This window comes from Artemia sp. Qi Xiang Cuo, chromosome 14 (assembly GCF_049724085.1).
Source record: "Artemia sp. Qi Xiang Cuo chromosome 14, ASM4972408v1, whole genome shotgun sequence".
Taxonomy (NCBI): Eukaryota; Metazoa; Arthropoda; class Branchiopoda; order Anostraca; family Artemiidae; genus Artemia; species Artemia sp. Qi Xiang Cuo.
In genome coordinates, this window is record NC_142807.1 from 4,903,560 (window position 1) to 4,921,699 (window position 18,140).

Sequence of the window (18,140 nt, forward strand, 5' to 3'; positions counted from 1 at the left end):
GGACGCATAACCCATTAACAAATTCTCTTCGGGGATTAGCCCCAATCGAGAATTATTGATAATTTTTTATTTGATTATGAAATGTGATTGACAAAACAATGGAATTGTACGTCCCCTGTGTTGGTAAGGTTTTCAATCCAAGAGGGAAGCACCATAGAGAACTCCCAAAGCTGCCAAATTGCTCAAATGATATATACTTTGAGTTAATTTTTAGAGTTCTCCTAGCAGGTATACCAGAGCGTTTTTAGGGACTGTCCATTCCTGAGCTTTAAAAAGAAAATGCAGCTACATTTAATTGAAAACACTAAATTCACACATTTCTAATGATGTAAGTTTCAATAAAAGTGAATATCTCTATTTCTGGCAGAGAAAAGGAGAAGTTAAACGGTTTTTCTAAAATTTCTAGGAAAGTAGATGTCGGCTTTTAGTACCTTTCACTTATTGAGATCTCTTATTCAGGCTATACAAGTTATGGCAAGACCGTCCAATCAATTCTAAATAGTTTGGCCACACAAACTAAGAAAGTTTATAATGGGCAAGATAGGGTGATCACTTTAACGTATCGAATCCCCTAAAAGACATGTTTTTTTTTTCCTGTTCCAAAAATAGTAGTAACGAAAATTAAGATACTTATGCAACGGAAAAGGATACGCATTAAAGCATCACGGACGGAATTAATTTTATCTTCGGATGAAGGCAAATTGAGACTCTTGGCGACCTCCTTTCTTAGATCATAAAATGAGTTATAATACTCTGGTAAGTCCAACCCTTTTGTACAGGCTTCAGGATGCAGGCATTGACGAAGGGACAGCTGACCATCAGTGACTAGAGTCATAGTACGGTTTCCGCCAATGAAATACATTGACCGTGCATATCGATCAAACTGAAAAACAAATTAATTCGATTAAATTCCATTGAAAGAAAGTTAACAAAAAAAGTTAAATAAATGAAAATCGGGAATATGTTTTAAGGCCAATTAAAATACTGGACGAAAAACGAATATTTCGGGGATAACCGCCTTCCTTCTTCAGCGCTATAAGAGAAAATTAAATCCTTAATTTTATTATGGGTCTTCATTTCCTTCATTTGTTTTTGTTATGGCCGGCAAACATGGTTTTTGAAATTATACAAAAAAAAAAAACGAAACATAACCGTATAACACCCGTCCTGTGTCATAACATAGATGCATTATGTTGAGCAAAAAATGCATTTACATACCAATAAGTTTATTATCCTGTCCTGGGAAGACCCAAAGACTACATCTTCAAGAAAGTGCTTCTAGCTGCTCTTTGACGAGACCGGCACAGGCGACCAGGCAACTAATTGAAGAATTGGTGGGCAAATGCCACAAACGACCTAGATTTCAATGGCAGATCTTTAAGTTTTTTTTTTGTAAATGAACAATCTATTACCCAAGGTTATCAAAGATCCCACATCTCATCGCAAGGTGAGAAAGGAAACATGTTTACCCCCCCCCCCGGTGTAGACAAGTCTTGTTTTTATTTGATTGTAAACACCCGGAAGTGGTTCCCTTTCTTAACGGGCTGCAAAAGTAAAAGAATAAAAGACATTCTATTTGCAAACATTTCCTAAGGCCCTAAAACCATTTTGCTAAAGATCAATTTCATGATGATCATGGGAATCGTCAGAAGAATCAAAACAAGAGTCGTGACGCTTTTCGTCTGAATTAGACAAGCTTGGGTAGAAGCCATTCAAAGTAAGAAGAACATTAAAAGAACCATGACATTTCAAGAATCAAAAAACGTCGCTTCATCTCTGACGAGCAAACAATGATTCTTAACACCTGTTCCTCACGGTAAGTGACCCCATTTGCGCGGACATCAAAAAGAAGAAAAAAAAGAATACTATATTTAAGGGTTTAAAATACATCTTCAAGTGTGGCTCTACGTAATTAAAGCACGGGTTTATGCACAATAAATTGACGATCATACAGCATTTTTGAGTCCATGAAAATGGGGTAAAAAGAACTTCGAATAACTCCCGTTACATTGGAGTCATCTTAGGAAAGACTGTTACAGACAGCATTTGCACTTCTAGATCTTCCCTTTACCGCCTTTATGCGACAGTCACTAAAGCTGCCACTCCTCAAGCGTTGGGTTGCTAATGTCATGTATCTTGTGTCCATAAATACGTCAGAAAAAAAAGACTAACTAATTCTGTTTTTTTTTTTTCACCCCATCAAAGTAAAACTCGTGACACGAATCAGTGCATGCACTATAACCCGCCTAGCGAAAAAGGGCATGCTTTTAAAGTGTTATCATTCACAGTGGCGTGGCAGGTGAATAATTGTAATAACAGTAAATACATTGATAAAACCCTCAAGAGTCTACGCATGTCAAACATATCAAGCCATTTTGCTTGAGCATAAAGCCTCTTTCACATTGACCTTTCATACCGATCTACGCAAGCACTATGTCATACTTGCAATGCCGCGACATTGAGCTTGGGCAGTGAAATTTGAACCCTACACAAGAATAGAACCTATCCCTATTCTTGCGTCACATTAACGTGTAGACATCAAGGTCAGGGTTGCCATCCCTAGTAATTTGTCGCAATTTCTAGCGATTTTTTATATTGACGGAGCAAGAAAATCACTAATAATCAGCACATAATTCACTAGACTGATAAAGAAAATAACTAAAAATCACAAAAATCTAGTGATTTTTTTCACCAGGCAGCAATCTTGATCCAAGGTTGTGTTATTTGGATTTATTTGTAATGGAGGTTTAGGACGAAATATTGGCAAACTTACTGCAAGATCGATCTGGACCGTATCATAAAAACTCCCTGATTACCACAATAAAAACTGTACCAATAACGTAGGGGGGGGGTTAATCTGTGATACTATTAACAAAGAATTTGGTAAAAAGGAATTCGGCAGGGTTAATAGTCATGCTTTTATTGGTTTGAATACCCTGGGGGTTTTCTCTCTTTTCATCGCAATTTATCCACTTACCATTCAAATTCCTGGTTAAGAAAAATTCCATTGTATTTCAAAGGAGGGGGGGGAGGTTAGATTCGTCAAACAGTCAAACAAAAGTCAATTAGATCATAAGGATTGAGATTTTTAGGGTTTGCGCTGCTGTATCCCTAAAACCCACTCATGGTTTTAAAGAAGCACTCCTTTCCGGTCGCTTTTTCAAGCATCTTCTTGCTTTAGTGCGACTTGTTGTCACATTGAGTTGTTTTTTTGTTAATAAAAATGTATGAACCTGAAACCTGAACCTGAATGTTTAGGCGAGAGCTGCACGATTGTAGTTGAGGACCAGCAAAACCCTGAGGAGTGTGAACCAGTTATTTAGGTTTGATTCTCTATTTACCATTATTTTCCACCATTCGTATTTTCCGTTCATCGGCTTGTATATCGCAACGCTTTTTTATCCTCTAGCATCTTTTCAGACACGGAGGCAATGGATTTTTGTGGCTTGAGCAAGAGTTTCGTGAGTATTGCCCTAACAATAAGGCAATAAATCTATATCTAGAACAAAAAAGAATTTCAGCGGTCCGTTTTAGCCAGAATGATAAATTTCTAAGCAAACTTTGTCTTCAGCCCTTATTCCCTTGGACTTTTATTGTAACTTTTTAATCTCAATTAGTTCTTAGCCTAGTTCTCTAAATGGGAACTGCGAGCTCTGTAAAATCTTGACTTGTTTGGCAAATTGTTTAATCGTTATGAATTTGTCTTCAATTTAAATAATTTTGATCAACTTCACCAGCCTGAGTGTTGCTCTTCCAGAATCAACAATAGTACTGGGCAAAGTATAATCACCTACGGAACAAGTACTGACAAAACCTATCCTCTCCACACAAAAAAGTGACCCTTTGTATACCTATGCGAACCTGGCACCAAAAAAACGCAGTAACGCGGTTCATCCTGGCCACTCGTTGCCTGAATCACACTCTTGCATAATTATTGACCGGAGCAAAGTACTTTGGCTCGGAGCGATTAAGTAGTACAACATTTTGCGTCTAGAGGCGCTGAGGTACGCGGGGTCACTTTTGGAGAATTTTGTCAGTACTTGTTCCGTAGGTGATTATACTTTGGTACTGGGACACAGTTCTTCAGACAGAAAGCAATTCTTCACAAGTTTTTCAAATGTGATCTGTCAACAAGTTCTGATATAACCCGGAAAAGAAATTGTACAGAATGAACACCTGCTTGTGCTGAGGGTGTACTTGTATTCCATTAATTTTGTTTGCGTTCCTCCCCCAAGGCGCCCAAGGTGTTCAGTCAGTGGCTACAAAATATTGAGATCATAGAATTTCAACATAAAGTTGTGAGGTTTTGACGTAAGTATGTGGTTTTCCACCGAAATAGCCTATATTGGTCGGTAAAAATAATGAGTCAATCGGTATGACTGTCCCCAAATATTTAAGCAAACGACACTTCTAATCCTTAATATAACAATATCATCCGTGTACAAACAATAGAAGAACATTTATGACCTAAGCTATGACACCATTGGAAGTTGTTTCGTAAATAGGAAGGGCTTCAGATCTATCGCACGTAAATGGCAGGTTTATCTATCTGATAGTGGATTAATTATTACGAGGTGTCAACTGATGACAAAAAGGTCGAGCGTGGCTCTAAAACTTGGGCGCTTCGGAAGACGGAGGAGGATTTGTTAGACGTTTTCCTGAAGAATTGTGGATAGTCTTGGGCTACCCATTTGAATAATCTTATTTCAAATAGTAAACTCTACAAAAAAATGTGGTTCTATCCCGCTTTCCAGGGCTACAATGAGAGCTGATATGGCTAGGATACGTTTTGCGGATGAAGGGCAGCGGATTGTCAAATATCGTTTCTTGGCCCTCCATATAGGGCCAAACATAAGAAGGCCACCCCGAGTGGTGTTGGCAGAGGACATGAGAAAGAATTTAAAGGAAATTGGAGCTTCTTGGGAGGGTGTAAAGAGGGAGGCTTCAAATAGATTGGGATGAAGGAGGAACGTGCGCTGCTGTGTTGGCCTCAGACGGCTTGGTGCTGCAGTGAGATGTTAATAGTAGTAGTAGCATCAGCTACATTTGGATCTTATCAGATATTTTGATTTTTTTTTCTAATTCTATTTTTCAGATGTAATTCTAGGTATTTAATTAGTTGGTACCCTTTTGCATGGTCTTTTTTGTGCTAAATAAACAAATATCTGTAAAAAATTGCAAAAATAAAGCCATATATAGAGTTGATATGGCTAGGATACGTTTTGCGGATGAAGGGCAACAGATTGTCAAATATCGTTTTTTGGCCCTCCATATAGGGCCAAACAAAAGAAGGCCACCCCGAGTGGTGTTGGCAGAGGACATGAGAAAGGATTTAAAGGAAATTGGAGCTTCTTGGGAGGGTGTAAAAGGGAGGCTTCGAATAGATTGGGATGAAGGAGGAACATGCGCAGCTGTGTTGGCCTCAGACGGCTTAGTGCTGCAGTGAGCTGTTAATAGTAGTAGTAGCATCAGCTACATTTGGATCTTATCAGATATTTTGATTTTTTTCCTAATTCTATTTTTCAGATGTAATTCTAGGTATTTAATTAGTTGGTACCCTTTTGCATGTTTTTTCTTGTGCTAAATAAACAAATATCTGTAAAAAATTGCAAAAAACATTCTAGATAAAAAAATAATCGAAGGGACATTTTTTTTTTGACAAAAAGATACTATTTTGGTGATAAAGATATTAATTTAATGAATCCCTTGACAAAAATAAATCAAAAGGAGAGGACTAGCTTTCACAACTTGCATAAAGGATAAAGGATTTACCATGTAAAGAGTTTATGTTATTTGTTGAAATATTATACCTGTTTGTCTATATTTTCACTTTGGTTTAAATCGCAGATTTATTATGTCTTCTGAATGTAGCCCTATCAATGAAACAAACAAAAAATCCTTAAACTTGCAATATTTTGTTCCCTCTTTCTAAAAGATGTAAAAGCGACATGTCAGGAAATCTTCATTCCCAAGGGGGTTTTAAGAGTCCTTAATCTTCGGTAGTTAGTAATTAGTGGGGAAAAATCTAACACGGTAAATTATTAATAAATTACAATAATTTATGCCATTTCTAAGCGAGTTACAGCTTTTCTAATATGAAATAAGGTAGGTTGATTCGCCAATGTTTCTAAGGTGGGAAAACTAGAAAACTGAGAACATGGTGGCAGGGCCGTATCCAAGGGCGGTCACCCGTTTTAAACTCTACCCTCCCCCCACCAAAAAAAATTTGTCCCACGCATACAAAAGTATCAACCATACATCTAAACATATGTTGCACACCGAAATTTTGATAATCACTAATCTAGAAGTTTTTTTGGTAGGCACCTTTCCCGAAACATAAAATCCTGAATACGACCCTGCATGCCCTTCATATTTAGGAGGGGAGTTTACTATTTCACCTCAGCTACCTTCATCGTAACTGTAAATTTTTGCTTTTAATAAACCCGTATCGACTGAAGCAAATCTACCCAAACCGGTATTTTAACGTGGGTATCCAATCCCAGAAGGTAGAAGTACCTTTTAAGCAACAGGCAACTTGTAACCCGAGAAGAATAGTCAGGCAAAACAAAATTAGCTAATAGGTAAATAAAAATTTCATTTGGTTTTTTATCTACATAAACCAAGGCAACATTGTCTTAAAGACAAAAATAGAGATCTGCTTAAAGATTCAAAAGACTGGTAGGTTAATACCCGAGTTCAATTCTAGTATGGACAGTGCTTCCGCTACTACTATATTTTAGACTAGCCAGATTTACTTTGAACATTTTTCCTCAAAAAATTTTCAGACCTACTATAATACTTAATTCTGCTTTAAGTTTGGAGTTACTTCCTTCTTCTTTTTTTCCTTGCAGTTTTCAGGGATTTTTGTTATGGGAATAGGGATTTTGGATGTAACAGAAGAATGATACGTGACATTTGAAACAAAATAACCAACATGGAAATACAGGCTTACTGTTCAGTCGTCATTTCATAAGAAGTATAGAAATAGTATGAGGAAAAATTGTCAAATGATGAGAGTATGCAATCTGAGTGTTAGAAATGTATTTATAAGAAATGTATGCAATCTAAATGTATATATATATATATATATATATATATATATATATATATATATATATATATATATATATATATATATATATATATATATATATATATATATATATATATATATATATATATATTTATATATATATATATATATATATGAATATATTTTATATATTCTTTATTTAGACCTTTTCGGACTGTATCCTAACATAATTCTGTTCTTTTATAGTACTCAAATACTTTTAATTTTTTTTAATTTCAGGTTGCATCATACTATAATTCTGCTCTTTTTTAGCACCAAAATGCTTTATTCCCAGACTGTTTTTTTTTTTCTTCTTTTTTTTATTCCCAGAATGTTCGGGTGGAAGCACTGAAGATGGATAAAGAAAAAGGTGAAAAACAACTTTAGCCTCCTCATTTCTTTTTTGTCGAGTTTCTAAAGCGTAGTTCTTCTTCTCGGATTAGGACCAGACGTTTTTCCGACTCAAGTGGCATCTGAAATACAGATGTTTCTTGGGAATTGGTTTACCCGTAAGCTCCCCAGCGTGGACACAGATTTGTAACCTCAGCCACTACGAGAGAGTGTAATGCAAATTTGTATCATTTAGAAGTAAAAAAATACTAAGGTAAGAAGTGCACACACTGAGGATGAGTGGAAGAGTCAGATTATGATCCGTTACCAGATCGAACTTTAACAGTAATTTGATAAAAGGCTTAACCAAAACATGGACTGGAGGGGCCTAATTCCATACATGAAAGTGGAGTCTTTTGCGAGGGGTGATAATTCACGAAAATGTTGGAGAGGGGGGGCAAGGATTTAATTCAATTTTTTAAGGATTTCAACAGAAGATAATACAATTGGAAACCAGGGAAGGGAGTATGGCAGATCTTATATCCTTGAGAGACACCTCTCTGCTTTTTTCATCTCTAAGGTAACAATTCTATTGTGTTAGATCAAACATTTCACAGAATATACTCTTCTATTGCACCTGCTCTTATTAAGCCAGGATCAAAATAACAGTTAAGTCTGGTTTCCCTAACCTGCAGAAGAACATGCCCGCACTTTTTATGGGCAATGACTAGGGAATTCTATATTAACATACATCTTTTAATTAATATGCATTAAGAACTAATAGGGCTGATTTTGATAGCTTGGCAATATTAGTGTTGTCAAGAACTAGATTGCACACATTGCAATATGGGAAGGGAAATTCAATATGGCCCAGTAAATTACGTCAATGGTAAAAAAAGAATTAAATATGAGTTTTGAAACCAATCTATGGGTGTGAGTAGTACTAAGCGCTGAATGTTTTTTTTTCAGAAAGTTCTACGCTTGGGCCACGTTATAGTCACGTCTGTCAATTAAATATCTCTTAACCAATAGGTTAGATCGTAAACTATAACCTATTCTCTCTTTCATTCTTGTTATGCCCAGGCCAAATCATAGCCACAATTCAAACCAAGATTACGCAAGACTACAGCGCCAATTATGTATCTTGTTCGTAAATTTTTGAGTTGAGTAATGTTTAACTTTAAAGCGTAAAATTTTTTACTGATCAATCAGATTAAAAAAGTGATGCACTATTTCTTGAAATTATAAAGAAGTTCGGGCTTGAAGCGGCAGTTTTCCTATCCGTAAGACGAATCTGGAAAAAAAGATGCATAGGAATCGCCTTAGTAGGCATTAGTTGAGCACAAGTTAGTTTTGATACAAACTTTTCTAACCAATTTTTTATCATTTAAATTTACTACTTCTACAACACCAAAATCACGAAAAAAACAGTGGTGTGGCTAGAGGGGAGGGACAAGGAGGACGACTGACACCAGGTACAGTTTCTGAGGGGACGCCAAAATTAGTCTTATTGGTCAATAAAATACTACTACTACTACTAACAACTCACCGCAGCACCAAGCCGTCTGAGGCCAACACAGCTCCTCACGCTCCCCCTCCACCCCAATCTATTCAAAGCCTCCCTTTTTACACCCGCCCAAGAAGTCCCATTTCCTTTAAATCTTTCCTTATGACATCCCCCCACCCCAGACGAGGACGACCTGCTTTCCGTTTAGCCCTAGAAGGTTGGCCGAAAAGAACAATCTTCTGCAATCTGTCATCCGCACAACGTGCCCTAGCCACCTCAACCTTTCTTTCATTATAGCCTTAGAGAGCGGCATTGAACCACATTTTTCGTATAGCCTATTGTTTGAAATACGGTCAGTCAGCCGGGTACCAAGAACAATCCTTAAGCAATTTCTCCGGAAAACATCTAGCAAATCTTCATCCGCTTTTCGGAGCGTCCCTGCTTCAGAGCCATATTTAACCACTGTCATCATTGTAGCTTCTAAAATTCTAACCTTGGTTTGCAGACTTATCTTCCTATTCTTCCAATTTTTTTTCATCAGTGAAAAAACACCCTGAGCCTTGGTTACTTATAATGTGTTGGTGATGGTAGTTAGGGGGCGGGGGGTTAAAATCAAGAGTCAGTGGCGTAGCTAGAGGGGCAAGAGGGCGGCTGTCCCCTGGGACGGCTTCTGAGGAGGAGTTTAACTGATGTTTTTGTCAATAAAATGATACATGTACATTCTGGTAGTGATGGTAGGGAGGACGGAGAACAAAATCAACAAAAACTAGTGACATAACAAGGGGGCAGTTGTCCTTGGGCACAGCCTTGAGGGAGCGCATAAACTGAGTTTTTATGTCAAAACAATGATCTACTTAATATTGTTGTAGTGATGAGACGGGAGGGGGCAAAACCCAACATTGCCTCCGGACGCTGAAAACTCTAGCTACGCCTCACGAAAAAACATGTACTATTTATATATATCTTGGCTCTTTTATCGACATGTTTGACCTATGACGTGAATCGGGCATTACAGTTAGCCAAATAGGTTAATCCAAAGTACGAAGATTGAACTAAATATGCCTTTCATTGCCACTTAAAGCAATTAGGCCTTCTTGTTAGGAAAAAAGTTATCAAATTTATTTTCTAACTATGGATCTAAAAGGGTACTTCAGTCAGCCACATAAAACATGTTGGAGAGAAGGAGGGGGTTGGGTAAAAGTCGTCATTTAAGCCTTGCAGAAAATTCGCAAAAAGCATAGGGTATTGGGGGCTTGGGCAAGATTCCCTTGCGTACAATCCGGTTACGTCAAGTAAGTTTACATAACAATTAAGAAACTCTAAACATATTTGTGCCAATAACTTTAATGTCAATTCGTAATTTTAGAACCTCAATCAAAGCACACAAGTTATTAAACATTGGTCTTTTCAACCTCATCATAATTCATCCTTTGATGGCTATCAGTTCCCAACAAAAAAGTCAAAGTCCCTCAGGGGAATTAATGGGGCTTAAATTCCCCTCTTAAAAGGAATGAATCAATTTTTAAAATATACCCATTCTCTGCGGCTATCCTTTGAATAATTAATGTGCTGAATTTAGTCAGGTGGAATCAGGAGGCCATTTAAACTGCAATTATCATTAGTAATGAAGAGTCTGTTATTAAAAATGCAACATAAATACGATACATCCAATTTTAATTTCAAGCCAAAATGTAGGTCATAAAATTTATCCAAGTGCAAAAAAGGAGTCGCTATTTGTTTGTACAAATGTTTTGCAAACCAATCAGAGGGCGGGGAGCCGCAGGGACCAGTAGCGGTCATTTTGAAATTCTGTTACAAAACTATTTAAGTGAAATTATTGACAATTTTCACAATTATTTAGTTACAGTTTTTTGACCTTACTCATTTAAAACCGAAAGGATAACCTACTGACAAAATTCAGAGGGTATAGTCAATAATAATAATAATCTGTATTTATAAACCTTTTAAAGCCATATACAAAAAAGACAAATACTAAAGAAAAATTACACTCCATTTGACATCCTTCCCTTCAATACAAAATTGCATACTGCTCAATATAACAGGGAGACCTAGACCTCATTAACCCACGAAGCGGCCTATCTTCCCCATCTTGGATAATTGATCTCCTTAAGTAAGAAAGCTGCTTAAACCGGAGGAGGAAATAGCCCAACCCATAATCGTTCTCCCCACATCTGAAGCAAGAACACCCGGCCTCCGGACCTTCCCTCATATTCCTTACAATCTCACCATGAATTGGAAGACAATTAGCTCGAATCTGAATCCAGATCCTCAGATATTTAATGGGCAATCCCAGCTTAAAATAAAACTCCTGTCCAAAATTCTCTTTGATTTCTCTATACAAGGTAAGACTCGGAGATTTATCCACAGTTGATTGCCATAGTTGGATTTCTTAGTCTTCAAGTCTTGCACTAAATTCCTTGCAGAACTTTTCATGATCTTCAGGCCCTTTTCCTTTCTCTCACGAGCTTGAAAATCCGTCCTCGTCAAATATCCTTTTGATTTGTACTGTCCATGATGTTTTGTTACACTGAAGGACAGAAGCGCATCCAGGATTTTTGTTCAGGGGTGGGTACTAAATTTTTTTAGGGGGGGGGTTACATAAAAAAACACAAAAAACGCATACAAAATTTGTTTATGTCCATTTTTGTTACGCTTTTACGAGTCAAACAAACATTTCGGGGGGGGGGGGTTCAAACCGGGTAACCCCCCCCCTGGATACCGCCTTGCTGAAGGAGAAGACCCTCATATGCTGCTCGGGCAAGTCTAGTCTGCGGAAGTTTGAGGAGTCTTAACCAAAATTTGATGATTTGGGTGTATCTTTTCAATTTCAGGTTAAATATACCAAGGTCAGCTTTTCATACTAACGTATGTGTTGTATTCTGTAAGCCAAAAACTCGTTTATAATATTGAAGTTGAAGGGTTTCTAGTTGCTTTGCCGACTGATATCCCCATATTTCTGATCTGTAATTTAGGATAGGCATAATTCACTTATTTCTGATGTTATTCCAAATAATGCATTACAAGGGTAAATTACAATATTCATATTACAAGTTTTAAATATATTAAATACATATTTGGGAAGCGAAAAGTAATATTTATGGAAAAAGAAAATAAGGCCGAGATTTTAGTGGCAGGTGATTGGGGGAACAAAAGTCAACTTGTAAAAAAAATACATTTTTAACTGAGTCGTTTTTGCAGAATAATAAGATATATTCAGTTTTTATTTCAATCAAGGAAAAAGTTACAGTTCCTAATCAAACAAATGTAGTTTTTTGAGACTAGAATAATGAAATAAGTACTTGTGACAAGGATGGAATATGGTAATAATACAAAACAGTTTGAGCTTTGTTCTTTCCAGAATGAACTCCGATAACTCTTCTGATGGAGGAGAATGCATATAAAGACCAAGATAGTTGCCACGTCGAAACGATCTTGGATCGATTGCAAGGGTTTGGTAAGAGGATTTCCAGAAGTTGCTGCGCAAGCTGCTCAATTTTGAGTACGTTGGAGACGGGTGATGTGGCTGTTTGGAGAACCGTTAAAAAGAGGGCATATTACAACAGCCGAAACAGTTGATCCAAAATCTTGAAGTAGTCAATAACAGTTGTGCCGCTTTGACAAAAACATTAGTGCCGAGGAGCTGATTAGCGCTATTAGTGCTGAAGAGTATGAGTGCTGAGCTGTATGAGTGTTAACAATCGCTTTCCAAGCACAGTTTTTTTAATATTTTGAAGAATTCTTTCAGACCTGAAATTTCAACCTTAAATCTGGTTGAATTTACAGGCTACAGTCTTTCGCCTAGTAACCTAAGGGAGTTGTTGCCTAAAACTGTCAATTGCCAAAAAATAGTTCACAAATCGATAAAAGAATCTGGCTTATGCCACGGTACATATATTTTATTTTTTAATAGCAAATCACTCTTAATAGAGTTACTAAGACATTCTTTGCTTTAGTTCGATATTCCCCAACTTTTATGAGGTATAGATGCCTTTGGAATTGGGACCAGTGGATAAGGTATCAATAGAGGAATCTTTCTCATTTTAAGAAAACGCACAAGATACGTCTTTTCGCCTAGATTTTGACGTTAGGAATACTTTTGTAATTGCTTTTTTTTGTTATTTCAAAGGAGGCTATTAAAGGAGATGATTCAATTGGAAAAAAAATCATTACCAGGCAAATAAAAAGAAACTGGCTTAAGCACCGGTACATACGTTTTTCTTATACCAGGAAATCCTCCTTAATAGAGTAGACAAAACATTTCTTGCATCAATTCAATCTTCCCTACCTCCCATGAGGCATATATACCTCTGGAAATGTCACCAGTTGATAAAGATTCATTATAGGAACCTTTCTCGTTTTAAGAAAATGTATAAGATACGCCCTTTCGTCTTGAAATCGACGTTAAGAAAACTTACATAACAGGTTATTTATTTCAACCTTAAACCCGAACGAATTTAATAGCTATAATCCTTCGACTAGTTACTAAAGGAGGTAGTTCAATTGCCAAAAAAGCATTAAGTTCATATGAAGAATCTGACATAAGCAACAGTACATATGGTTTCTTTTATACAAAATAACTCTTAATAAAGTTGCTACAACACCTTTGGTTTAGTCCGATCTCCACTACCTCCTATGAGGTATATATATTCCTCAGGAGCTATGACCAGTTGACAAAAATTCACTTGAGAGGAATCTTTCTAATTCTAGAAAAAACGTGTAATATGGTGACCGGCGTTTACCCCCCCCCCCCGGAAAAGACCCCCTCCCCTGGAAAATACCCCCCCCCCCCGTGGAAAATACGGCTTTCCAAATTTGAGAACTTTATTTGAGTTTTATTTTCTTAATTTCCGTAGGGGGAATGAGTTTTGGTACTTGTGTATTATGGGCCACTCACTCAAGTTTACGCTGTGCAAAACTCGAGAACAAATCAGTTTCTTCGTTATTTTTCTCCAGCTTAGCGCGAGGCAAGACAAAGACAAGTGACAGAATATATAGAAAATACATAAATTGAGATATATATATATTTGCACATAGGGGGGGGGGGGGTAAAGTATTTGGACAATTGGAAGCCAGAAAACAATTCTTTCTAGGAATATGCCCACTAAAAAAAATACAGAAAAATAGTGAGGTATCTGGATATTTTGTTAACTAAAAAAAGAACAAAAAAAATCCCAGTATACAGTAAATGTAATGTTTCATTTAAGTGTTATTTTTCCAAGTGTTAAATGTAATTTTTTTTTCAATGACCGTTTTTCCAGGTATTAAGTACTATTGTTAGGTTAATGTAGTGTTTCATTTAAGTGTTTTATGATGATCGCTCATCAAAGTTTATGCTATTTGTGCCTGTCATTTATGTTATTTTACTGTGTTCATGGCCGTATGTTTGGCTTTAAAATACACTTATCTATTTATCTATCTAAAATGCAGAACAATTGTACCAAACACATTTTGTATGCAGACCCGCTATACTTCACCCCCCTCCCCTCTAATGTGCAAATCTATAGCCCAAATTTATTTCTAAAGTAACGAAAAAACCGGTGTGCTCTCGAATTTTACACAGCGTAAACTTGACTGAGTGGCGCATAATACACAAGTACCAAAATTCCTTCCCCCTACAGAAGTTAGAAAAATAAAACTCAAATAAAATTCTCAATTTAGGAAAGCCTTATTTTCCACGAGGGGGGGGGGTATTTTATTTTCATGGGGGAGGGGGGAGGTTAAACACCTAGAACAGTGTAACATACACCCTTCCGCCTTGGGTACAACATCATAGAAGCATGTGTAATGTTACTTTGTAATTTTATTAGTCATTATACTAATAAATTTTACTTAGTAATTTTACTAATAAATTATACTTTGTAATTTTAACTTAAATTCCGGTCAAATTTCCAGGCAAGAAATCTTCGACTAGTTACTAAAGGAGGTCATTCAATTGCCAAATAAGCGTTACTAAGTTAATAAAATAAATCTGGTTTGTGCAACGGTACATACGACTTTTTACCTTTCGAACAGTTGATTTCCTCATTAATAGCAACTTAATCCCCTTGAGGTTCAACCCCTAAAGGCAGGGCGAGACTTGCTAATCAATCAAGTATTTATTACAAAGAACTTTAAAACTTATTGCAGCGGTGATTTTTTCGATAATCCATTCTAGACTTTCCAAAGACGTCTGATGTAATCTAAGCACGAAAATTTTACTCGTTTCAAATATTAAAGAATGCTGTTTGTGTCGAACTGGCAGAACAAATTGTTCTTGCGTGGCATTCAGGTCAAAGGCGTGGCATTCATAATTTAAATGTAAATTACAGTCCCCAGAAATTGCAAATACCAGATGCGAAAATTCTGCCAATAAATATGCAAAATGTTTTACTGAAGCATATTTTTTTTCTTAAAGAACCAAAAGCAGTGAATATATATATATATATATATATATATATTTCGAGAATATAAGGGAATAAGAGGTGCACAAAATGTATTGAGCTTAACATAACATTAAAGTTTTCCAGTTTTTTTAACACTAAAGATTTTCCAGCTGAAAGAAAGTAAGAAGAAACATTAAAATCAAAAAGTAACAGAAATTATTCCGTATATGAAGGGATTTTCCTTCCTCAATACCTTGCTCGTCACCCTAAAGTTTTTTAGCACTTTTTAAAAAGCTACTTATTCTAATTTAACGGCCCTTGTGCTTCAGGAGACATTCTTAAAAAATGGGACTAACAGTCAAAATTTAGCGTAAAGAACAAGGTATTGAACAATGCCGATAAATCAGGCCCCCTTCGTGAAAAATTACCCCCTTCCCCCATCACGGGAAACTCCTATGTGGAAAGGCTTTCCCACGTAAAATACCCCACCCCCACCCTCTGTAAAAGTGCCTCCGGACAATTCCATCTTCGTAAAAAACATTATACGTAAACAATGGGTAAATTTTGTAACTTACACCCCTTTCCCCAGGGTATGTGGGAGGTCATAGTATGCACAAAGACATACTTATCGAACCTTTCATTTTGACTGAACAAAATTGCTATCTAACATTTTGATCGGACGACTTTGGAGAAAAAAGGGGCGTGAGAGAGGGGGGGGGGGCTAACTGCCCTCCAATTTTTTGGGTCACTTCGATAAGTTCGGTCAATTTTTTTGGTTGTAGTGCCAAAAAGGGCAATAGAACTTTTATTTTCCGATTAAATGAGCCCTCTACCAATTTCTAGGATCATTGCTTCGATACGGTCATCCATGGGAAAACCACATATAAAAAAAAACTAATAAAAACGCATCCGTGATCTTTCTTTTGACAAAAAAAAAGCGAAATTCCACATTTATGTATATAGGAGCTAGAAACCTCTTCAGTAGGTTTATCTAATATCATATGCTGAATCTGTTGGTGTGATTTTCACTGATGTTTCGACGGTATTTCTTCGCTTTTTTTAATTGAGCAAATTTTCTCAGGCTCGTAACTTTTGATGGGTAACAGTTAACTAATAAATTTTGAATCAATATCAAAATATGATTATTTTGATGTGTCTATTGTTTATTTAGATTTTACATTCCCCCCGGAAATGTGTGTCCGACTCGCAAAAACGCAACAAAAATGAGTAATAAAAAATATTGCGTTTTTAAAAGTTTGTTTGTACTCCCCCCGAAATATGGATATGGCCCTGCCCCTGGATAACGAGTCCAGAGGGCAAAAAATGTTTTATTTCGATGTCTTTATTACTTTAAAATACATCTCCTAAAATGGCTAGCAAAGTTTATTTTGAAACATGTGCTTTTGGTAAACTTAAAGCACTAACCGCTCAAAGACAAATATAAATTGGCATTGGTTTGATTAAAATCAAATTTAATTTCTAAACCGTCCAAATTTCTTGACAGTCTCTTGTATTAATTTTCTCGTTCAAATTCATCAATTAAAAACATTTCCCGAAGCTTTTAATTCTAGTTATAGGCAAAACTACTTTCAGTCAGCCAAGCGCCGAGCTTTTTGCTCCCATACCCAAAAGCGGAAAGATTGTCTTTCCCTCTGGGTATTGTTCAAAAGATGACGTGACAAAAATTTTGAAAGCTGTTTTTGGAGCGTCATCCTGACTACCGTCCCGCTTGGGTAACACAATGGTTGCCACTATTCTTACCTTTATTTTTGTCCTTTTTAGATAAAAATTGAAATTGTAAGCCCGCATTTAAGAAGGTTAATAAATCATTCAGAAATACTGTCTTAATGGACTCTTGTCGCGTAATACAAAAGTTTAAAATCATTTGAGCATTTGTCAAGGCACTTACCAAAGCTTAATTTAAGGCGTAAATTGTGGTAATTTGGATTTAAATGCCTATACACGTAAGTGTACAGCAACTTCAAAAATTGTTGATTAAATGTCATAGATGTGGCCCGTGAGAAGTACCGACTGACTCCTTACCAGGAAAACATATGGTCAGGGCAAGTACATCAAATTATATACAAATTACATTAAAAAAAGAGTTAAAAACAATAGAAAACGACACTCCTGTTATTTTTTTGTCCATTTTTCCTTTAAAAAATCGACCTCTTGTATTTTAGGTTTGCAGTCGTTCTTGAATATAGGAAAATGTTCTTTTATATGAGCAGTCCGGAAGCCAAATCAATAGATCTGACTTTTATTATTATGAAATTTTAAGATAAGAAACTAAATTGACCAAAAACATGCTTTAAATATCATGATGATATTTTGATAACCAAATGTATCTACTCGCAAATGAGCATAGAAACATCTGTTATTTATTATGAGTAAAAAAATATATATTTTGGAAACGTGTGTAGGCAAGGAAGGTCCTTGACATTTATTTCAAAACATTTTTAATGGAGAATATTAAAAACTGGCGCTGCATCTTTTTGTCTAGATTTATTCGTTGTTTGGTTCCAGAGTTAATGAATTAAAAAGAAATCAATTAATCAGAGAAACCAAATAAAGCTCAGGTGAGCCTCTCTCATTTCCCCAAAACATTTTTGCTGAGATTTCCTTGTGACTATCAAAATATCGATGGCACATCTAATTATGGGTAACCAAAACCGCACTCGGGGGGGGGGGGGGTGCTGGGTTTGAACCCCCTCCTGAAATTTCTGTCCGACTTGTAAAAATGTAACAAATCTTTTTGAGGCCTTTTAAGGTTTCTTTTTGTAACCCCCCCCCCCCCACATATATTACCAGACGGCATGCTATATTACCAGACGACATGGGTTACTAA

The 18,140-nt window shown here is 36.4% G+C and overlaps 1 protein-coding gene across 1 annotated transcript in view; it reads right to left on the bottom strand.

Annotated features, from left to right (window-relative positions):
* Nucleotides 1-18,140, bottom strand: part of LOC148944060 (epithelial splicing regulatory protein 1-like) — a 268,151-nt gene that overhangs the window by 201,284 nt on the left and 48,727 nt on the right. Inside the window, exon 5 of the mRNA XM_089100840.1 lies at nt 652-883. Within this exon, the coding sequence (XP_088956966.1) occupies nt 652-883 (232 nt within the window). The remainder of the gene's footprint in view (nt 1-651; nt 884-18,140) is intronic.